Raw genomic sequence first — 24514 nt, 5'->3', positions numbered from 1 at the left:
TGCACTGTTCCAGCAGAGTAGTGAAAAACAACAGACGCTTGTCGTAGCATAAAAATCCATTCGAGGGATCAATCGATCCGAAGCATGCACACCGCATTTATGTATATTGTTTTCAATTCAGTGAAACGTGAACTGAACACCGAACCTTAACTATTTTTCTCTCCTTCACCGCTTGGTACGGTTTCTCCCCGATGGTTTGGGATTTTGGCTGCACTCTAGCTGCTGCTGCTGCTGCTGCCACGCTGTTTAGCCTTTTTGTTTTCTACATTTTCAAGTTTTGTATTTCGCTCCATGCTAGTGAACTGAAACCGTACGGAACAGTGACGCTCTCTGGCTCGGATCGAAAAAAGGTGCTCTCCAAAATCCCTCCCGCACGGAACTACGTCTGAGCCGTCAGCCAGAGCTAGAGTCTACGGAGAGCTGAGTCAGCAGCGCAGACACAGCAACCGAAACCGAAAAACCGGTTACGGAAGTGCACTCGTTCGCTCCGTTCTGCTGAGTGCCGCGTGTGTCCATGTGACTTCCCAACCGGGGAGAATCTATGCGTACACAACAGGGTTCAGCAGCTCGGAATGGAAAACCTAGAATCCATAAAACGCAGCCAAATGTACCGGTCTCAGCCAAGTGACTCGCGACTAAATGCCGCGAGTGCAAAAACCGTCGAAAATGGCACCGAAAGCAAGAGATCTGTGTAACGCACATGAACCACCTATCATTACACACTGATACTACAGCAGCAGCAGTAGCAACAACACCGGTGGCTGTGGGATCTGCGGGTTTCGCCACATATTTTCTAGTTTGGTACGGCTGAAAATATGATAATCACGCATTATCTCAAATTATTCATTGGAAACTTTTTGTGTTCAATTGTGAAATTTATACCCGAACGAACGAGCGCGCCGGAGCGGGTGCGTTTGTGGTTCTACCCCGCGCTAAAGCGACCCGTCCTCGGGAACCGATAGCAGTGCAGACGCCAGGAAGGGGGAGAAGGCGTTATGGACTGCTAATTTTGCGCTAATGATTAAGAACAATGTGTGTACCGGTGCAGTCAAGCTTACAGGGCGAAAGTCGCAGAGGTAGCAGCAGCCAGCAACAGCAACAACAGCTGACGGAAAATGACGACCAGCATATGTATGCTGTTGTTGTTGCTGATGCTGCTGCTGGTGGTGGTTATTTTTGACAGCTGAATCGGAACACCCTTTTCGGGTCAGTTTTGTTAGTGGCGGGTATCATTTGAATATCGTGGATTACGCACACGGTCGAGTGTGTTAAACGTATTCCAATGGTTCGATTTGCATGAAGGGACAGGTTTTGGTGAATTAAAGGTCTACTTCTGGAAGCGTACCATGGTTACCTGAAAATATCGTCCTTTTAGACCAAACACGAATATGTACAAATGACATGAAATGTTGAAAGTAATACTGAACAGCGAGTTCTCTGGAACGAATCATCCGATCCGATCAACACTATCAAAATTGTTCAAAATCGGCAATCTGCGATCATTCTGGGCACCTCTTGATCCTAATGATATTTTTTCTTCTTCCTCATGAGTCACACTGAGAAAAATTACGTCAAAGGTATCCAGCTTTTATTTGTAATTTATACTTTGACATATCACTTCAATCTACAGCATCATTTATTAAAAATCAGTTCCAAACCCTGTCAGTTACATCTCCCAAAAAACCCAAAGAAGTATACAACTTTTTCAATATATTTAAATATTTCTAATGTAACGCTGTAGCACTACGAGGCTTTCCAAATGACCTTTCATTTTTGGATGATTATGATTAGAGAGTTCATACCTTTTTGCTGGCTGAAAAAACTGGTATTACAATAGCTTTCGAAAGACGCAAGGAGTATGAGTTATGTTTATGTTATGTTAAAACTTTTTTTTGTAGTTCAAAAACTGCTTTGAAAGCATACTATGGAAATTGCAAAAATCTATGAACATTGATGAAATCACTAAATACTTTAAATATGCTTGAATACCCCTTGATTGCTCAGCGACTGATGCATGTCGTCGGATGGCTTTGAACGTGTGTACTCGCCCTGACCAGCTTCATTTCCTATTTTGCTAGCAAAATTTTACGCTTCAGAATCCATTCTCATAATATGCGCGAAGTAAGCATAGCGCAGAGCTTGCGCTGACGGCCTTCAACCAAACTTTCCAGGGCCACCAAAAACTCCGATTGAAGAATTCAAGCTTAACCTTCCAATAGGACCTATCTGTTTTGATCGATTCTCTTTATTGACTTTCTCTTTAGATAACAACTGCCTTGTAGACTTGTTTGCGGTATTTTTGTCAGATAGTCATAGATATATAGACATCAGGAAATGCTTCTAACGGTGAGTTATAAAAGTGAAAGAGAATGTCGATCAACAGAATCGATCAAAACAGATAGCCCCTATTGAAAAGTTAAGCGTGAATTATTTTAATAGTTTCGATGTATTCCGAAATAAAATCCGAAGTAACCAAAAGCGAATTGGTTTTATTTTTTGCTGGAAGATAGCTTCTGTGAATAAGGGAGCGCGTTCGAATTATTTGGTGTAATGATTATGATGTTTTGAGTTGTAGAGGCTTTCTCAGTTGATGCAAACCCTTTTAAGGTTCAAAAACCCCGTGGCCTAGTGGTTAGCGTCTCGCTTTATCATGCCGGGTGTTCGGGTTCGATTCCCGTTCTGGCCGGGGAATTTTTCGTCAAAGAAATTTCCTCCGACTTGCACTGTGGTCACGCGTATTCTAGAGCCTGCCCTTGGGAATAAATTCAAGGCTTGTTATTTGGCTTAAGAAATCTCAAATCTCAAAAGTATTGATTAATGACGTATGCATTAACGTTGAGACGGCAAAAATTTCACAGGGAACGTTAAAGTCATTCAAGAAGAAGGAGAAGGTTAAAAAAACTGAAGGTGAGCATTTTTCCACCGAAGAACGCCGCTCTCACAGCTGAAAAAATACCTATTCACATCCTGCGTTTTTTTTTATCCCATTTATTTATTTAAGGCTCATTAGCATTTTAGCTGTAACAGAGCCGAATTTCAATCGTGTACATGTCACATGGTTATCATATCTATAATTAGCACATTACACAGTTGCCATTCGCCAGTATTCCTTCTATACCATTACATATGGTACATTCACACAGTAGCCATTTAGGCGTAAGGGTATTCTTTCTGTTCTTCCATTATCCAGTTGGACCACCGGACAGCGGAGACAGTTGTTTGATCATTGTTGAGTTATTTATAGAACAGTAGCCCGATGTGTCTGGCAGAGCAGAGCAGTTGTATGGATGAATCGATCTTATTTCGACCGTGGATCGATCTCCATCGCTGATGATTGTTGCGTGGACGTAGCTATTCTGTAACAACACAAAGATGGTCAATGAGGGCCCTGAGTTTTGAACTCACGATCGATCGCTTACTAAGCGAACGCGCAACCAATGTGGCTACGGAGACCCCCCTAGATCCTGCGTTTAAAAAGGTCAATTTAGAAGACTAAACAAAACACTCGGCCTTGTGAAGGGCCATTTGGAAAGCCTCGCTGACTCATTGGTGATTTTTCCGCTCTTTTGAATCATGTAGCCATTTGAAATGCCTCGCAATTAATATTCGTACATTCGAGTATTGTTTCATTGCACTCATTCATCGTCCCTTGTCAGTGCTACCGAATATTTATATTAAAAAAATTAATTGCATTTATGTAATGTTTGTTTCTCACCGGTTATAATTTTATAGTCCTACGTTAACAATGCACTCGTGTCTTGACCCTCCCTTGTTTATTTATTTTTGCGGCCCGCGACACCATGATTAACACGAGTTTGTGGCCCCTCTGGAAAAAGGTTGAGTACCACAGTTCTAGATAGACTTTAATTTAAACATAAATATCCAACCGCTCTTTTCTCCACTTGGTTCATGCAGTTCGAGCAAACACTCGTAATCGGGAAAATCGACACTCAGTTATTGAAGTTTTTATCGAACATACATATTTTTGGTACAAATTTTTTTTAGTTTAAGTATCAAGCTCCTAAAATTTCAAAACAAATAAAGGATGAGTGTTTCGAACATGGAAAACATTTGACTGCATAATTTAACGTAACGTAACCGTGTACTGACAGGTTTGGCGAACAGATCTAAAAATTCTTTAGGCATTCAATAACCAAATATTTGCTTGTCGTGTTTTGTGTCGTATATATTTGATTACTACACGTTGGTCAAATTTATCTGTCAAAGGTGTCAAATATTTGGCATCGTCGAAACAGTGTATGAGTACTCTAAGAAAGAACTACTATTTTTAAAGCTACGAATATCATGCGAACAATGAGTATGATAAGAAAAAAAAGGTGCGAATGATATGAATAAAGAATCAACCTTGCAAACAAAGTATTTTCTGTCGCCGTCATTGCATTACATAGAATTAAATTACAACAATAATCATCCACGATTATATTAATAAACTGTCCGATAGAGAATTGCTAACGGATTAATGGTATTTTCCGCAGAGCCAAAAATATTTACTAAATATTTTCCTGAGTGTATTAGTTTAACTGACAATCCGGGATGCCAGGTATTTTTTTCCAATGTATTCGTGGTACGAAAAATGTCTTCAAATGTCTTACTTATTTTCGAACAATGTTTGATAGCTTATTCAATGTTTATTCCAATTGACAATGTTACATAGCTCAATTCAATAAACTTACCTTGAGGTTTGAAGTTTATTTCAATAAATGTGAACAAAGAATATATTCCGCAACTACGAACTAAATTGTGGAAATGATAATTGACTTGATATACTGTTGATTGAGTGAATATCGTTCCAGTTCATCCATAAAAACGGAACTATGATAGATCAATTCGGTTATTTCAGCTTTGAAGTTTTGGTTGTAACTCAAACCATATCCATAAAACTAATTATTGAAACGGGATATAACCGGAAAACTTTTGATTTGTGTCGCGTAAAAACAGTGAGTGAATGACATCGAAACAAAAGTCTCCGTTGATAACTAAGAACAAAAGAAATCAAGTGACACTGATAAAAAAGCGAGCGAACCACACTTAGACAAAAGCCCTGTTCTTTTGACGATATTTTCGGCCAAAAGTTAGAATTTTATGTAAATAATATATCTCCAAAATTCACATACGCTATCATACTGAAATGTCTTCACAAAATCAAATGCCTTCACAGTAAGTCAAATGTCTTCAAAATAAAGACACGCCTTCGAACCTGGCATCTCTGCTGACAATTCGCATTGACAGCATCGAGCTCTCAGTTGTTGTGAAGCGAATATTCCATGTAATAGAGTAAAACGCTTTTGTTTTCAAGAAGTGAAAAAAAAACAAAAGTTTTACGTAATTTGCGTCTCTCAATGATTTTATACTATAGCGAAGAATTTTAGTTAATATATTAGGAAATTGTTTAAGGGCCCGGACTATGGGTTTTATGTTATCAAAAATATTCAGTAAACTATTTCATTCAAGTTTTTACAATTTGTCACAACCTTTGGGCCTACTGATCTGATAGAGTATATATTTTTTTTTCTTTATTATAGTGATTTTCAACACATTTCGGCTTGTTCGTCACTTTTTCTTCCATTTTTTGGAAGAATGTCGGGAGTGAGATTTGAACTCGTGGTCTCTGCGTGAAAGGTATGGATGTTACCACTACGCCAGATCGCCTCCACTAGAGTATAAATTTCTTCAAATGAATAATTTGGACATTTGTTTTGCCTGAAGGCAAGGTTGTCACATTTATGCAGCTCAAACGGATTTGGGTGAGGGTAATAGCAAGTATCTTATGACTTAATCTTCTTATTATCTATTTTTTTAATATTCCATCCAAAGTTTTATAACTATATATATTTTTAATCGCACTACGTTCAATGTACAGGAAACAAATAATATATTTTACATAAAAATCAATCATCTCCGAATTGCTAGCTATTGTGATTTTTGCGAACGAAAATAAAAGGCGCAGATACATTTACATAGTTGATCGAAAATTATTCTTCTTTTTTCATTCCTTCGTCTTCAATTTGTTGTACATCATTCAACAACATGAATTAGAAATGTATGTTCTGTAAAAAACAGTGGAAGTCTATGATATTAACCTTTATTTTGCAAATCAATCAACTCTGAATTGTCTGAACGGAACGTAATTTTCAATTCTGCAATCCGGTCGACTCGATCAGACGTATTTCGTATTCCATTCGACTTCGAATTATTTTGACGTTTATTTTGCGTCATGGTGAGGCTGTCACATTTGCACTGCTCGATCGGATGTCGGAATGCAAAGTTCGAGTTCAATCGGATCGCCGAATCCAATGAAATTTAAAATCGTATTCCAGGATGAAGTTGATTGATTGATGGAATCTGTCGGAAAACAGTTCACTTAATCTCTGAGAGATGAAACTATTTAAATTCAAACATTTGCAAGCGTTTAGCGCTTTAGAAAATTAAAATAAAAAAAACGATTTTGAATGTATCAAAATTTCAGTATTACAGGAGACGAGCTCGAAAGAAACAGTCAAGCAGGTCGTCTAACTCGATCGCCCGATAGCTGGTGAGGGAATCAATCTAGTTTTCTACATGCTTATTTACTTTGTTGATCATTAAAACATCATTATTTCTTTGTATTATGTTTATCTTCAGGAATTGTTGTTCGAATCAGCCAGAATTGTCTAAGAAATGTATGTTTTAACCAGAAATCATCGATTTTGATTCTGAAATTGACCAAACAACATCAATATGTAAATATTGAGATATATGTGCAGGGATGCCAGGCGATGTTTTTCTAATATCTTAACACGTCACGAAACATGTCATCACAATCACATTGAACAAAAATGGTGATTTCTTAGCTCATTTTTTAGCAATATTTGCGCATCAAGCGTTTCAATTGTCTTATCTAGAAGTTATCTTGAAGTTTATTGCAATAAATGCGAAAAAAAAAATGTTACTATACTGTGCAGCAAGGATAATCATGCTTTTGGATATGAAAATTTGCGTGAAAAACTGTTGATTAGTTGACGTTGACTCAATTATTTCCGTGATAACAGCACATCCGAGTGATGAAACTATATTCTGAAAGCAATGTTGTATCTTTTGCTATGACTTTTTTTCCTAGAAATAAAGTTTTTTTTCTCTCGAAGATCTGTCATGCTCTTCAGATTATTCAATCTTGCCATCTTGCCAGATCTGTTCGTAACTTTATAATGTGTATCATGACTCATTTCATCAGAACTACTTGCGGTCAATAACACAGCCAAAAGGTAATCCCAGAGTCACTTGTATAGCTCACAACAAGGCGCGAAAAGTTTATACATATTTCTCAGCCAGCTATGAAAGAGCATGCTTCTAATTACCGACGCCAAAAAATCGCCGAATGATTCACCTCAAGTCTCTTCAGGAGAACCAACCACGCGAAGGAATGGAACGGATCGCTGGTAGCGGGTCACAAATTGTTGTTGGGTCATCGGCACCCCCTCCCTCCTCCACCCTGCCTCTCGTGCACCCGATCTCGGTTAAATTGTGATGATTTGCATCAATGAGCGCGCGGCGGTCCGCGGTACGTCACGCGCGGACTTTCGGAATCATTCCGAATCAGTGCGCGCCGCCAATATATTGTATCTGGTGAAAATTCCAACCAGTGGTAAAATCTATTGAGTCATTGATTCCTTGGGCTTGTGCATCGCTCGGTCCAGTGATGCGCGTACTTTCCGCGCTTTCATGATCTGCTGCTGGCCACGGGGTATGGTCCGGTCCTGCAATCGAATTTCTGCACTCAGTTGAATCATGTTTCGGCGCACGCGTTGCACGCGGTTCGAGAGTTTGAGGCGCGAACCATCATCGATACATCTCGTCTTTTGGCCGTCGTCATCCAGTCGCCAAACTGTTGAACCACGGACCACTGGGCATTCTGTACTGTCCGGGGCTTTTGAGATTAACCTCATCATATCACATACGCCACCGATAAAAAAAAATTTGACCACTTTCCTGATGTATTTGGATGAGCTTTTACGACTTACCATCCGCCGAACCCAATTAGTGCGAATTTTCGGAGAGTAACTTCAAGCGTACCCTCATTAGGCTGCAGTCCGCCGCAGCGTTACAACAGGGAAAGGAGTTACGGAACCATGGGCGTGGATCCGTGTGGAACGAAGCAGAATTGGCGCAGTAACGGGTGAAGGTTTCAAGGATCGAGTTTCATCGGTCGTGTAAACGGCCAACAAACAACGCTCAACAATCAAACCAAAATAGCTTACGTGCTGTGGATACAATTTTCCTATCGCTCTTCCATGAGAACCACACTCCACACAGTATCGGCGAAGTGCAGAAACAAAAGTCATCGATTTACGATGGGCATACCCCGAAAGGTTCTATCTTTTTTTTTATTAGCTTCGTTCACACAATCGCTTTTCGCTAAATGGTCTAGGCTATAAATCAACAAATCGATAGGTATTCTGGCAAACACTGAGGAAAAAACACGCGCCGAACGTGTGAGCGGCTTCCGTGAAGAGGGGAATTCATCAGAACCCCGCGATTACCTCACTCGGGCGGATATAGTTAATGTGCTAATCACGCGCAGGCTGTCGCTCCGTCGTGGTCGTGGTCGTTGTCAATTCAACAAACAAATAGAAGTGAGAGAAAAAAACAAGAACCCATCAGTTTCTGCTAATGGCCGCCGTTGGTGCTCTTTCGGGCAATCCACGTCGACGGTTCACTTTTGCCGGATTGTCAGCTCGCAATGGAACGGTTGGATTGGATTGAGTTTCTTAAACCTGCCGCAGCTCCGCCTCAGCAAGTGCAAGAGAGGCCTCTTGCTGATGATGTGACACCATGTGGTGTCACTCAGGCAACACCCAGCCGGAGACACACACAGTTTGGAAAGTTCAAATTTAGAACCCGTTAAATTTAGATTTCGTGATTTATGACCCGTATATGCGTGTTCTCCCGCTAAGAGCTGCACTCTCGCAGAGGCGAATGCACTCGACGAAGTGCAAGTGCTTTCTTCCGCTGAATCAGCCTCTATACTCCCGGCTTCCAGAATCCACACGACGCGTGGGTCGTCGTCATCTTTTCCAATCTATTACTGGGTCGATGGTGTCGCAAATGAAAAATGCCTAGCTTGAGTGGTGCCTTCCGTTGAGGTTATATAAGTATGTCACCGTCGCCACCGAGTCTGGAGTGAAGAGAGAGAGAGAGAGGGTGATCTACAGATCAACATTTCGAAGAAAAAAAGGTTACAACCAGCATCCAAAACACACGTGTTTAACACCACACGTTTGTTGCTGGTTGGAATGCTGCGGTCACAACTGGGCCGAACTGTTTGACTCATGCCAATCTGCAACGCCAATTTATTCAGTCAAAACATTTACCGAAGGCAATAATTCAATCAAGCATTTATAAAATGTTCGGCCGGGGCTTAATCGTGGGCAGCTTTTCTGTTTCTGTGTGTCTGACGCGGCTTGTTGGGAGGAACCGAAAGACGAGAGAGAGAAAATCGGCACGAGGTGGTGGCACTTAGACATTCAGTGCCAGTCAATTCCATTTATTGCTCCACAAATCCTTCTCCAGTCGTCGTCGTTCGGACAACGAGTGGAGCAAAAAAAATCCACAACCAAAAAAAAAAGACTCCGGCCTCTAACGATGGAGGAAGAAAAGGCGGGTAGGCATTGTGTGTATAGTAACGCGCTCTCGATAACTGCATATTTTCAAGGTTCTGTCGCGTTTCATTGCTCCAGCTCCAGTCCCCTCGCACTTTTCAAAGGTGGCCATCACCTCCAATCCTCCTCTGCTGCTGCTGCTGCTGCTGCGTGTCATTGAGTAATTGAATTTCAAAGCATTGACGGAAAAATTTATGTATGTTCGAGCTACCCTTCCACTCACCCCTCACACGTGCACAACAACATAAGTCTCCTCGCTAGGAGTTCACACACATCTGGCGGTGGAGCTATATCTGCGGGTGGTGGCTTATGTGGGGCCGGCTGCTGCTGCTGCCAAAGCTGCCGCTGTTGGCGAGTTTGTTCCGAGCAAATTGCTGCGAGGAATTTGAATTTCAAATTTCACAGCTGAAAGAGAGACTGTGGGACGGACGGTGTGGAAGTTTTTCTGCTAAAACGCATGCTGATAGGCGCTTTGGAATTTTTTCATATGAAGAAAACTATTATGAGGTTACTCTCCCTCCGGTTCTAATGGGGCTCCAGGAATTACTAAAATTCAAACAATCGATCAAGCACCATCGCAATGAGCTCTGTATTAACCCAGCTCACGAATTCGAGAAGAAAAAACAAGCAACAGGCGACAAATCGTTCTATGTTGTCATATTTATTCTCTGATTGAATATGATTAGATTCCCAACACTTTGCTGAATCTGCCATCAACGAAGTTCTGGTCAATGAGATTCGTAACCCTGAATTCTTACAATGAGGAAGGTCTCAAAAGAGAATCGAGCCACAAATATGAAACAGTTGCTCGATCCGTTTTTGATAGCAGCCTGTTTGATTTGACATGCGAACCAGTCGACAAGATTCTGGCGAAGGATGAGGCCTCAATGTTCAAGTGGAAGCATTAGGAAACAGTTATATTTTCAATGTCATTTGTGTGGTATTGACATCAGTAAGAAAAAAAATACCATTCCGCTAAGTCGAGATGGAGGATATAAGGTGGAAAGATTCATGGGTTTTGGTTGTGTCAAGGTTTGATTGTATTAGTAGCTACACCCAAAGTTAATTTTTAGCACAAGTTATGGCATCCCGATTCATTACATTAAATGAGCTAAAAAATAACAGAAAATGTTCTACTCCCCAATACATGTATATCATTTGTATAATATATACGCTAGAGCCAACATAAGCGAGGGAAACCGGAAACACATTCAAATGAAAGCATATGAAAGCTTTTCGTATAGTTTGCCAAATACACGGCCCAGACAGAAGAAAATATATTCTCGTTCATGTTCTTCTTTATCCTCTTAGAAAACACTTTCCAATTTAATTTTATGATGAGGTGTAATATTATCACGCTTCTATATAACAGCGCTGGCAGCTTTATGGATAACGTGGTCGTGTGAAATAGCTTTGCATTCCAGCCGGCCTTGGTTCGATCCTCATTGACGTCGTATGGACTTTTTTTGGCACAATCCCAAATGAAATGAGAAATGAAAACAGAAACAGATGTCTGCTCGCATACATACAAACCATTTTTAAGCTTTAAAAACAGCTCATTATTTGCGCATATGACTCTCCACCACACGACATGGCGTCATTTCTGCCAAAGATGAAATGTTTTCTGCCAACGCTAGTTTGGGTGTATTTGACAGCTAAGAATTCTCATACCAAGCACCAGTAAGTTACTCAAATAGTACAAAATTGAATGTGTCAACGAATAACGTTGAAAAACGACATATTACGACTAATTACATATTTGCAAAAAATATTTTTCGCATTACATTCATTATTAGTGAACATGTCAAGAACTAACAAGTTTTTTTTTTCTTTGATTTCTTCTTATATCAGAATTAGTATTCTAATGTCCATAATTTTTTTATTATAGATCTTTACGAGTGTTTATCTGTTTTCCACAATTGTAATTTTTTTTGAAATTAGGGCGCTAAAACCCTAATTGTGAAACATGTTCAAAACTTGAACGCCAGCGGAAAACTTTTCGTCTTAATCTAAGGTCATGCGAAGTCAATCAAATTTATTTTTCAAGTGAATTTTGCATGAAAACTTTTTTTTTGCAACTTTTTTCTCCCTGCACTATTTGTAAAACTGCTTCCCCGATCAAAAGAACAAACGATTTTGTGACTCGAACTTTGTTTATTAACCCTTAGCGAACGAATGCCGTCATACTCGCGACATTGCAAATATTTTTAAAAAATCGAATGCCGCATAAGCATTCCGTTATATTTCAGGAATTCTGTTAGGTTATGCCAGTTTTATGCATGCAACGTGATATTAATTATGCACCTTTTCTCGCTCTAGAAATAAAGCACTTAATTTCTTAAAAATCCGTCAACCAACTGGTCATCGTTTTAAAAAAAATGCGCTCGTTCGTTAAAGGTTAAATTTTTGGTCGAGCCATAATTTCACACAAGAAATATTATCTTTCTGCATAAATCTTTCATTATTTCGTGGCGATAGATTCCAGCTAAACACAGTTAAGAGACGAAGGTATCGATAATTCAGGAGTCGTTCATTCGAAATATGGAAATTCTTTGTCGGTTTCAATAGTTATACTGCCACGATTTGAGTGAGTTTTTTACTTAATAAAAAGAGATTGAATACGGAAAGACTTGGAATATGAGAAAAACATAGCGCGACAGCCGAAGCATGTTCACCGAAATCTTATGCATTGATTTTGATTTTTTGCCTTTTGATTGTACTCGAATGAGATGGATGTTGTAGCGGTGTGATTTGTATTCTTGGTTGTTTCAACGGAAGAAAAAGTTCAAATAATATAATTCTAGTGTTAAAAATCATGAAAACGTAACATTAGACGAGAAGTAATTGAATTATAATTAAGTTTAGAGCACCTCAATAATACTGAAATTTCAGTTCCTGTAATAAATTTTGTCAGAACTGACATTTTAAGTTCTGACAAAATTTATTTCCTTCTTTCCAATTCAATTATTTTTAGTCTTAATAACAATAACAATAACAATAATGTGTACTGGAATGTCAAAAGAAAAGTAACATAACATAGATAAAATCTGTGACGTCACAGATTTTGTTTATGTTAAAAATCTTCCCACCTTATATTTTCCATCTCGCCGCTTGATGTCAATATTCGAATGCCATGTTTCGGTTATGGGCTGCTAAGCCGAAAACAAAAAAATATGTCAAAAAGACGACCAGAACAAATGCGATAGCAATGTAGACTTTTTCCTGTAATTATGGCGCTATTGTGCACTCGAAATTCTTGGCAGAATTTCCAGCGACAAAAAAGCTAAGCTTTGGTATGACGTCTTTCAACTGAGTCGAAAGCACACAAAAACACGTCGAAGACGACGACCAAATGCGTAGGTAATGTAGACTTTTTTTTTGGTTATGGGGCTGTTATGCAATCGGCATGTTTGGCAGAAGTTCTGACAATAAAATGCGGTATACGACTCGGGCATTTTACGACGTTTGAGAGAGCAATTTTGTGGAAAAAAGGAACTTTTGTTAGCTTGTTTTGTAACTCATGATTACGATTTTTGCACCACAGTAACGCACCATCTCACAAGGCTATCATTGTGGGCGAATATCACGCCAAAAATCTTCTCCTTCCAAGGCGTTTCGGAAATAAGCGAACTCGGAATAGCGTATTTCAACTGAGACGAAAACGATAAAAAATACCCGTCAAAAACAATGTCAGAATAACGTTAGATTTTTTTTCTACGAGGAGTATTCAGAAACAACAGCAATGAAATAGCCAAAAATCGAAAAATGCATTCACTAAAAAAAACAATTACAGGCTTTGACTTCTCTTCCGATAAAATACACGGTTCCCAGCGAGTTTTCCACTTTTGGAAGGTCTGATAAAAGAAGTTTTCTCCAAGCTTCTTAAAAATCACTTCCGATGCTTTTACTACTGATATATTCTTGGTGAATCCCGACCTCTAAAGTGTTTTTTCAGCTCAGGAAACAACGAAAAACCACAGATTTCGTTGCTCCCAAGATTTGGCTCCCTATGATTATTTCTCTTACTCATATTGTGAGCTGGCTAGTAAAACCGAAAGAACATACGCATTCTAACCGTCAAGTTGTTTACTTTTTTTACTATATTCATTGTTCCTGTGTTAGGCAAAAATAAAATGCTGGATAAATTTCCTGACTAATGGTATACAACATAACATGCGTGCGTGACAGCGTAAAATGTGTGAATCAATAATTGAGGATAAGAATCATAAGAATCGCTGTGAACCTGCTTATGATATAAACATTCCAATGGCTTCTTAAAAATTTTATAAAGATGATAAAAAAATGAAGGATGCAAAATGTGGCAACGAGATCATGATGTTTATGGTAAAGGATGGAAAATTTCACAACGTTTGTAATAGAAGTTTTAGTCATGATATTTTTCTCGCAATACGGAATAGCCTGTAAATGTAATAATCTGCAGGCGATTTAATATATCCAAATCAAAGTCTTTAAAATTTTCTTGTCGATTGGTTTTTTTTGCTAGTTTTTTTTTCAAATGTTTCAGCGACGTAAAATATCAATGAGCCGTACTTAGAAATCGAGAAAACTTTATAAGTAGAACAATCCCCTTTATTCCGCACGGCGAGTGAGGTGAGACGGCTCAAGTCACTATATTCCCGTAGGCGAATGGCATAACTATAGTTTGTCACTAGGTGAGATTTGAATTCGTGTCCTCTTGTGTTATCGACTCGGGAATCAAAAAGATGCTGAAAAGTAAGGTAGTTTCCACAATGGAGCGAGAAACTTTGCTATCTCACGTCACTCGCCGCATGGAATAAGGGGAATGCAAATGTTCTCCCCATTGATTGTACTTTTGTAAGGCTAGAGGCAAATGAACTTCGTAATTTAAATTGTCTATGATAGAAAAAAAATATAAAAAATGTACTTTCTTAAAAAGGCATCTACATTTTTTCCAAATCTTTTGTAACATAAAAAATAATGATAAGATACACAAAAATCAAATCATTATCATCTGGTCATTTTGCAAATTATGAGAAGAAATTGCAGTTTCGTCATCAAAAATATATAAATCATAATTTCGGCTTGCTTGATCTGACCTTAATAAGTATTTGGTTTATAATAACAAAATTTGTTATTATGTTTCGGAATAAAAATCGACATTTACCGATAAAAAACAAAATAATAAATAACAAATTCATGATCTCATCATTTTTTCAAATGTATATATTTCAGGGGTAACATTAGTCAGATGAAATATTCAAAAAATGCTCGGTACTATTCGCTGTGATGTTCTATATTATATCATCAAATATATGTTTCAAAATATAATGTCTCCAGTTTTCATATTTGAAAAGATGATTTTGCCAAGAAAAATGGCTATGTTATTTAGGATTGTATTCATTTGATAGTTTATCGCTGAAGGTAAATAAGAACAGTGTTGCCATGTGTACAAATTTATTTATTCATTGGTACACATTCTGTAAAATATATTACAGATTTTTGTAATACGGTACATATAGGCATTAATGAAAACAGAACAGAACGTCCAAATCCCTGAAAGTTTTCCAATCCAACAATCATCTATGGATCATCGGAAGAGTTTCAACATTTGTTCGCAGAACAAACAGATCATTCTGAGTCATTCTTCAGATAAAAATTAACTTCTGGCAATACATCAATACGAGGATCTGGTGCAGGAGATATCTTGAAAACCTCCTAGTAGGACGAGAAGAACTGTCTGCGTCGTTGGGGAATTGATACGAAGTAGAACCTTGTACCAACACTTGTACATATCTCAACGGTAGTTTAAGATTTGCATGTCAGAAAGCAGCATCCACAAATTCGTAACCTTACCAACACCGCGCGTAATGGTTGAGCATTCGAATGTGATTCACGCGGCTTCTGGGAAGGATGCAGTGATGCTGTCTGGAAACAAAGGATGGATACCCCTGGTAATAATTAACAGATGGCACCCGATGTTCCATATCTTTTGGGCTGTTATGCCTGCGGTTCCACGAAGTGCATCATTTCGCTTCTTTTCGACTGTTTATAACCGTCAGAACTTATTGTTCACTGCTGCTGCTTCTGGGAAGGGCCAAATTTTGATCCCGGATTGAATCATGTATTTTTAAGTTTCTCGCTGCAGAACGAAACAAGGAAAAAAACACACGATAATGCAGCAGTCACTGTTCGGAAGCTAAATACTGCCGGCAACACACAGCCGAGTGAGAGATTCGTGGTGATCACTTCAATTGAATTAATTTGTGCGTCGTTGCACAGCCTGTCCCGCACTGTCGGGCTCAATTGGCTAATCTTCTGCAGTTGAGGTTCAATGACCGGTTTATGGGACGGTTCGTTCCTGCGTAGGGTCCCGGAATGAACTGCAGACATAGGCACTGCAGTCGTCGAAGGGCTGCGGGAAATCTGCGCAGGGAAATCGACCATATGTGTGAAAGGAGATCCTTCTCGTTTCTGGTCACATTTGGGAGGCATACCCTAATTTCCCATTGCTGCTGCTGTTTTCAGCAACCGAACACACAACAGCTGTCATATTTACACGTTGAGGGTTCTGGTTGAGGCGTTTTTTTGTGTATGGCTGTGCGCCTGCAGCATTAGGACAAGTTTTTATCCACTCTTTTGCAGTTTGATGCGTGTGAGAATAAATGCTTGTATAATTCTCTCTGTCAGAGCAACATAAACGATAGTTGAAAGGCTGTACACGTTGTTTGTATTTTACAGTACGCTAATTGAAATATTTTAAATGTTATAAGCAAAAACATGGCAGGCACTCGGTACACTCGCTACTGAATGCGTGAATGATACAAATATCGTGTGCTTCGGTGGGGGCCTTTACCGAGAGCGTTTCTCGGTTGCGTTTACGCTTTAAAGTGTAAATTTATCGAGACCGTGACACACGATCATGGTTTTGCTGCCACTGTTACCGTCATCTTACAGAGAAGGCCGAAACAATTTCAACACTCAATTGTGGCAGCTAAGTAATTTTTCGTACACTCACACGGAAAAATTGTTCAGCTTGATAGATGAATGGTAAGTAATGTTAATCCAGCATGACGAACTGAGGCAGTTTCCTGTCTACTAAAACAAGAACTGTGTGCTTTTATCTCTCAAACAAAACACTGGTGACAAAGACCTTCAACTAGAATTACAGCAAGTCGAGTACGAGTAACCAAACAATCAACACACACACACATACGGTTTGGGCCCGACCCTACGGCACAAAACGGTAAACCTTCAGACAAGTTTTGCTCCGAAAAACAAAGAGACTTTACGCTACTCTAAGTACCAACAGCCGAGGATTAACCGTCAAAATGGTTTCTGACCTTGCCATCGTTACCGGCCCCTATCAGACACGAATAAAAAAACCCTCCTAAAGGACTAGCAGGAAGGTACCAGGTGAAACAGAGACTACCAGAACGCACATACACACACACACGGCAATTATGAATGGGTATAAATAGCAACGTATTTTCCTCTCCGACAAAGCCCTTCGCTGCCATTGAGCATAAGCCGTATGGTAATATCGCTCTAGCTAATGCCCATATTTTATGCTTTTTTCCTTGACTTGATTTTCTGCTTCTGTGGCCCGCTACTACCTACTTGTAGTCAGTTTGCTCAAATCGACTGTTGCTAGTTGGGTGTAAATTTGGTTTTTTCCTCCGCCGTGATCGGTTCAAGAGCTCAATGCTCGACACACACAGATTGTCAATCCATCTGTGTAGCTTTGTTCTCGGAAACCTTTCGGATAATACAACTCATGAGACGGGGTAAAAATGTCAAATTAATTATTAATAAGGTAGAGACAGAACAGCAAGAAAAAAAACTCTAGCAAACTCTCGACTCGTGCCCGTGTTGACGGCGATGACGCGAAGGCTGGAGGTAATACGTCAGCAGCAGCCCATCGTATCGGAGAATTACTGTTACGAGGCGCGCGCGAGGCTACACATAGACCGGAGAGGGAGATTGTTGGAACTGATTGCGTGGGAAAAAACGGTTTCATAATAGCAAAAAAAAAAAAGATTGGTCGATAGCTCGATTAGCTGGCTGAACGGCTGGCTTACGTAATGTGTTTGGCTTTGAAACCTAAACACACGCCGGTGACAAATCACGGTGGGAACAACCGAATGCGTCCCATTCTCGAGAGAGATATGCTGCCCAAGGTAAACACACATGACAGATGATAGTGATCGGCTCGAACGCTTATCTACTCGGCAATGGAAACCCAAGAAGCGGAAGAATGCATATGATGGCTGTTGTTTGGTTAGGACCGTGCGATTGACTTGGCTTGATTAGCAGGCAGGCAGGCAAGCGAATGCAGCGTTGATAAGACCGCTTCCCCGGCTAAGAAACAGCCGGAATTCAGACCGCTTATCAGACGACGGCTGGGAAAATTATCTTTTTCGGAACCACCGAGTGAGAGTGAGAATTTTTCAATGTGGGTCGAAGTGAGAGCTTCCTAGGCAAATCAGTTAGGTACACAACGTGAACGTAATGGTAATCGTCAATCTACGTTGATAAACGAAAACTTGAGTAAGTTCTATCTGTCTTTTCTTGACAGCAGAATGATGGAAGCCGGTTTTTTTCGGCAAAATTAATGAGAAATTTCTCGTCAATTTCTCAGATTCACTTTTATTTGATGTGTTTTGGTCTGCATTTGATTTATACACCAAAAAAGTAATGAAGAAATCAAAGAAAGAAATAGAGAGCCACGAAAAATCCAAACGTTGTTCATTTTGTGGATTTTGGTTTTCTACCTTTATGAATTCAAATGATTCCGTGACCGGTGGACCATGACTTAACTCGAGAACGGATCAAGAGATTTGAATTTCGGGAGGAAACGTGAATGTTCGAATTTATGTAAATCAAAAATTCAATTCTGGGTGAGACAAAGTTAACCGGGTCTGCTGATTCAAAATAAAAATATAAAACAAAACATATTCTTTTAAATTATTGATTTATACGAGTTGGGTTACTCATTAATAAACATTCATCCAACATTCAACAACTTAATATGGGCTCAAAACGCTTGTACACGAAGTAAACCGCACAACGCGTCACTCTTAGCTCAGCTTTATGTTAATGGTACTTCCAGATATTTTTGTAATAACAACTAGTAGTAAAATCAAACGGCAGATAATTATTTTTGACGTGGGACTACGTCTTTGATTTCTATATAGGGGAGTCACTCTACGAAAAATGTAAATGTAATGTAAAATGTAAAAATGTAATGTAACATTGAGAGATTCAAATGCATATTACACAGAATCGTTCTTACGATACTTGTTTTAATATTTACCATTAGACGTAAAATTCATCCATCATTATTTTCACCTGAGATATCTACATTGGAAATAGCAAAACAAGAGTAATTTGACTAACAAAAGATATATGTTATGCGAGCGAATGCAAAGGTAAATCAAGTATTATGCATTCTTTCTTTCAGCGTGATTCCCGTGCATGTTGTATGCAACACAAAATTGTGTGCAATAATTCGTTCTATCAAATAAATTAGACATTCAGTATAGGAATAAGGATGATGTAAATGGTGGAGTTGGTTAGTAAGAGGGCTGCAATTCCATAAAAAATCTTTACATCTGAAAATCATTATTTCAGCGACACCAAGGTGATATTGCCATGACCCACAGTGTCAATGTGTGTGACGTGAAAAATAGTTTGCAAACGAACACTATTCCACCGAAAAAAGCTACCATTCCCGATGACTTATAATGAGACTAACAATATGACAATGGAAAGAACGCACAATCCATAGCTTTCCATTGAAAGTATATCAACTTGATGACTTAATGTGTACTTTGCTTCAAAATATCAGGAACAACATTTTTTTGTTTCTTCCCCATAAACTTCATATTCAATGTAATCAATAACGACATAACGACACTGATATTCATTAATCATTTTCAGTTAAACAGTTGTTTCTCCTGCTAAAAGCTAAGTTTTGCTTTTTGTTCGTTACAACCCATTCGAATGTTTTGAGTATATATAACAAACGGCTCTTTTCATGGCCACCAGTTGGAGTTTCAAAATAGTTAGAATAACAGATTTCTGAACAATGAAAAGAATAACATGCCAAAAAACAATTGTTCCGAACAATCACAGTCCTACTTTAAACTTACGTACGTGTCTCTAGGCTAAGACTCTTCTACTTTTTCCAGACTGTATTCCATTTTATTCGATTTATATTATGTTTCATTAAGATTTGTATGCATTCCGTTTCAATTAGTTCCCTTAAGCGGACACGATCAATATCCTCATTTATATCATGCAATTTGAGAGCGACATTTTTGCTATATATTTTCATGGTGGACAAATTGCGGGAGAATGTTTCTATAGATCACAATTATGGGAAACTTGGAGGGTTAAATTCCTTCGAGACCGACTCCCAAATGAGGCTCAGATCAACCCAAAATACCGTTTTTCTACGTTAATGGTGCTTCTGAATATTTTTCGAATAACAACTACACATTTTGTCATATAAGTTTACGAGATAACCGTTAGGTACTTGCCAGCGAATATTAAATCGTCGAACTTTGCACATGCTAGATCGCATATAAATTCGTATCAAATCACAATCGTAGAAAATATCAATCATAATATGCATCATGTGTGTTTGAAATCGTATACGAGTAAAAGACAACACAATTTTCCATATCATTGAAAGATTGACTCGTATATCGGTATAACGAGCATCGTAATATCGCTATATGCAGTATTATATACGTATATAATATTTATTTTATAAACCATTTCCGGATCAAATCGCAAATCAGTGTAACAAGCATCGTAATATCGTAAATTCGTACATTCGTATATCGCCTCAAATTTTGGCATCTTATACGATTCAATGTTTGCTGGGTGGTTCACACATTCTAAGAGCACTGATTCCTATAATAGATAATCTTACCGGGATAAACTTCATTGACTTTTGAATAAATTTAACATTCGATACTGCTACGTTGTCGAAAACTGGAAATAATATTTTGGTTCGAGGACGCACCGAAATACCTTTTGGAAAAAGTCAATAGTCAGGACTCAATCCTAACGAAAGGCTTATCTGTGATGGATGTGCATGACGAAACCTACGCAAAGGCCGAATTTAACCAACAAATCCTTAGACGGGAATTTTGTGTATAAATTTCAGATTTGACTGGCGCTTTGTGGAGGTCGAGAAACTAGCCTAGATCTCTTCTGGAACTATAAGCGGTGAGATATACAAGAAAGAGTTTCTTCAGAAGCATCTGTTGCCATTTCTAAAGAAGCACAAAGGTTCCTTGTTTAGGCCTGATCAAAGGATCTTTGTTTTCGCTTGATCTGATCTGACCTTCTACCACTGCCCTTGAAACGAGTTAGACTGGATCCCAACAATGTGAATTTTGTGCCAAAAAAGGTGAACTCAGAAAATATTCACAATGGAAGAGAAAAATTAAAAAACAAATAAAGCGCAAAACCACTAACGGATTAATACGGATTCTGGTTTTCATTGCATATTCTTACGCTCGGTTCCGGTCAAATTTCAACAAAATTTTTACCGTGTTTCTAACAAGAAGAATTTCAGCTAATTTTCTATAAAAAAAGGTCAATAAATTGGTTGAATATTGAACATTGAACAATACGCATGAATTTTGTCTACCAGAATCAACGAAAAAAAAACAGCGAGCTCAGAAAAACCTCTAATTAGCATTAAAAATTAAGCTTAAAGGAATGAAAGCACTAGCTAAAATTGAACACAAACATATATCGCGATCCACTTTTGGATAACTTAAAAAAATGGTTTTTCCCTAGAATCCAAATATCGTTCCTTTTATGTTATTTCCCGTTCACCCCTTAGCAATATTGAGTGTTTTTTGTTTTTTTTTTTATTTAAAAAACTGTAGCCTACTCTACAAAGCTCATAATAGAGCTTCTTCGAGATTCATTCCTAATCAGCGAAGCTGGAGCCCGAGAAACGTTCAGTAATATGGAGCCAAATTTCAGTCACATTTGACAAAATTATGAACTCAAACTTTATTCAAACAAAGGTTTATTTAGGTTGATATTCAATTCAAATAAATTAAATAAATTAAATCAATTCAATTCAAACTTTCGCCGAAATATATTCAATCAGTTTGGAAAGAGACCTTCGCCAATTGGTCAGAAAAGGTATACCAATCATCAATTGTCCCTCTAAACAAATTTCGAGCAAGCAATCATGTATGCCATAGCATTTATCATTATTAAAAACTAAAATTCGCATCCACAGCTCATCTACACAAAGGTGGTATGTTCATATGATCATGAATATCGCAATATCTCCCTGTTCCACATTGAAAATGAATCATAGGTGTGTCAGAGCACCCAAAAACATTGACCATTGATACTCCACAAATCTCGGAAAGTAAGATAAATCCATACACTATCGAAAATCAATCCCAATGTCCGGAGGCAACACAACGCTAACACACTTCCGCCGCCCGCGCGTGCTTCTGCGATTACATCATTGAAACGTGGGGCATTTCCGCCGTTTGATAATCACGACCTTCGAAGAATTGCCGGCTCATCACGTCATCGTCCATACACGCGCTGCTGCTGCTGCTGATGGTAGTAAGAAAGGAAGCAGCAACACCAGAAACGAAACAAGACAAAAAAAACTACCTGTGTACAGGTTAACGACGACTGTTGTCCTTCGACTGGCACGTTCACCCGGGCAGCTGCAGACTCTAAAATAATCAAACATAACATCAAGAAGACGACGACGACGACAACGACCACAAAGAAGGCCCACACCGGAGGTGAGCTCCATCATTGTGGTGAATCGTGGAAGAAGAACCTTCATATCATCATGTGAGCTTGGATTCGTTCATCGACCATGTGATGGCTTCGTAGCCAAGCAGCAGCATCTCCACATCCAGCGGTAGCGAGGCGCGTGTGATTGTGTGCTATTCACATACGCGGAAGAATTCGAAACAAATAATGATGATCTGTTTAGTAACGCACAAAAGTGATGAATCAATCCATCGAGAAACCACAATAATTTGACTTCAAGGCTTCCGCACGGCCGTCTCGGTGAATAACCTCTAAAATTAAATCATTCTATCGTCGAATGTGATCGAGAAATTCATCTTTCGAAAAATTCAATCGATTGCTGCCTGTGCACAAGATGGCTTCTTCTCCGTATACACGAAAAACAGAAAGCAGCAGCAGCAGAATCAGAATAAATCAACCAGACAATCCTGGTATGAATTTGGTATCCTATTTCGGATGCTGCCGCAGCATCGTTCTTCTTCGCCTACAGAACAGGGCAGGGAGTGGCGGCTGATTGTCGTGTTATCATCTTCCCCGATGGAGATGTTCACGAGCAAAAGAGAGAACTTTTATATGAGGGACTCGACATTGTTCGCAGATATGGAGAAAAAATCTGCCGAGAAGATGGGACACATTATATACACTGGCACTGTGTGTGCCCACGAATGGTCCAACTACATAAAACAAATTCCTTTCGCTGGTTCCCGGAGTTCACAAAACGGAGAAATGATTTTTTATAACACTGCCCTCAGAAGGAAAATTCGGGTAGTTACCTTTTACGTGCTAATTCCATTTAGCTAATTTTCAGCTGTGATCGATATCCAATACTACGAGTCAGGAGGTGTTGGTGGTGGTGGTACAGTTAATTGCTTTTCACGTTATCCCGAGACTTTAACTTTTTTTTTGTTTCGCTTTATCACACTTCGTGGTTCTTTTGTTTCGCAATAGGTTACTTATCGAAAAAACAAAAGCTCAATTATACGAAACCAATTTAAGAAAATTTGTACTATACAACACTGGCCTTTGTATGTTGGTGAGGCTTCGTCGGGAAGGGTTAAACTTAGCAGCTTTCACGTAAAAAAACGGAACGAACTGAATTCACTATCTCATAACCACACGAATCGAACCCTTCCTGCGTTACTATTAATCCTTCTCATGCTTTCCGTTCACTTCGCGCAAGTATTCTTCAAAGAGTCGTACACAACATTTCCCAAGTATTCATGCACTTTTCAGCACTTTATTTTATCTCACAGCTTCACGGATCTCTGGCACACTCACGTCGTTCGGAACTTATTTTGTGTGTGGTCACAAAGTTTTGCTCCTTTCTTACTATGCTCGAGCAAATACTTTCAATGGCATTTGTGATTGATTGGATTGGCTTTTGGGGGGCGAATGACGATTTCCTCGAACGAAAACTACTGAACACATAAAAATTTACGGCGATTGACTTTGTGTTTGCATTCTCCTCCAGGTCGTCCTTATTTTTCCTCACTCAATGGAGGATTTTTCTTCCGCGTTTTCCACAGTGTGTATTACTACACATCCTCCTATGTACTAGACACACAACTGCAGGATTCAGCAACCCGATTGATAGTTGCGAATGTCGGAGGTGATTCCGGTTCTGCTGGTGTTTGTTCACGATCGACACGACAAGGCTATTGTTTGCTAGCTATTGCTCCACACCACGACCCATCCACGGCTATTGTATTTCGCCTCTGTACTGCAACTGGACCTCGAGGAAGTAACTGAAGCTCACCACTGCCAACCAACAAGCAAATGTAGAGCCCAGGACAGGACAGACAGACGAACGGACACATGCAAGCAAGCGCAAGTAAAACACGAACAAACCCTCCGATGGCTGCGACGCGACTCAGCGGGCCAACGATTCCTAGTGCGCTGCTACCCCTCTAGCGAAGGCAACCACTACCACACCGTCACACAGATCGATGCGCTACCACACGACCAAAAGGTGGAAATTCTGAGAGAGTGGAAAATGTGCGCTCTCTCAAGCGCGCCCTCTCCATGTTTCCCTCGCTCTTGCTCGCACATTTTTCTCGGAT

The 24514-nt window shown here is 39.3% G+C and overlaps 1 protein-coding gene across 3 annotated transcripts in view; it reads right to left on the bottom strand.

The window, feature by feature from the left end:
* The window catches only part of LOC129779143 (protein gustavus), a 385901-nt gene that overhangs the window by 10561 nt on the left and 350826 nt on the right, over window positions 1-24514 (bottom strand). The window contains exon 1 of one of the 3 annotated variants that reach the window (XM_055786427.1): window positions 23228-24343. The exons of the other annotated variants lie outside the window; for them this stretch is intronic. Coding sequence (XP_055642402.1) covers window positions 23228-23247 — 20 coding nt within the window. The 5' untranslated portion in view covers window positions 23248-24343. Of the gene's footprint in view, window positions 1-23227; window positions 24344-24514 lie in introns of those variants that run through there. 3 annotated transcript variants of the gene reach the window in all.

The sequence above is a fragment of the Toxorhynchites rutilus genome, chromosome 3 (assembly GCF_029784135.1).
Source record: "Toxorhynchites rutilus septentrionalis strain SRP chromosome 3, ASM2978413v1, whole genome shotgun sequence".
Taxonomy (NCBI): domain Eukaryota; kingdom Metazoa; phylum Arthropoda; class Insecta; order Diptera; family Culicidae; genus Toxorhynchites; species Toxorhynchites rutilus.
Note: the sequence above shows the minus strand (reverse complement) of the source record. Positions and strands in the feature narration are given on the sequence as shown.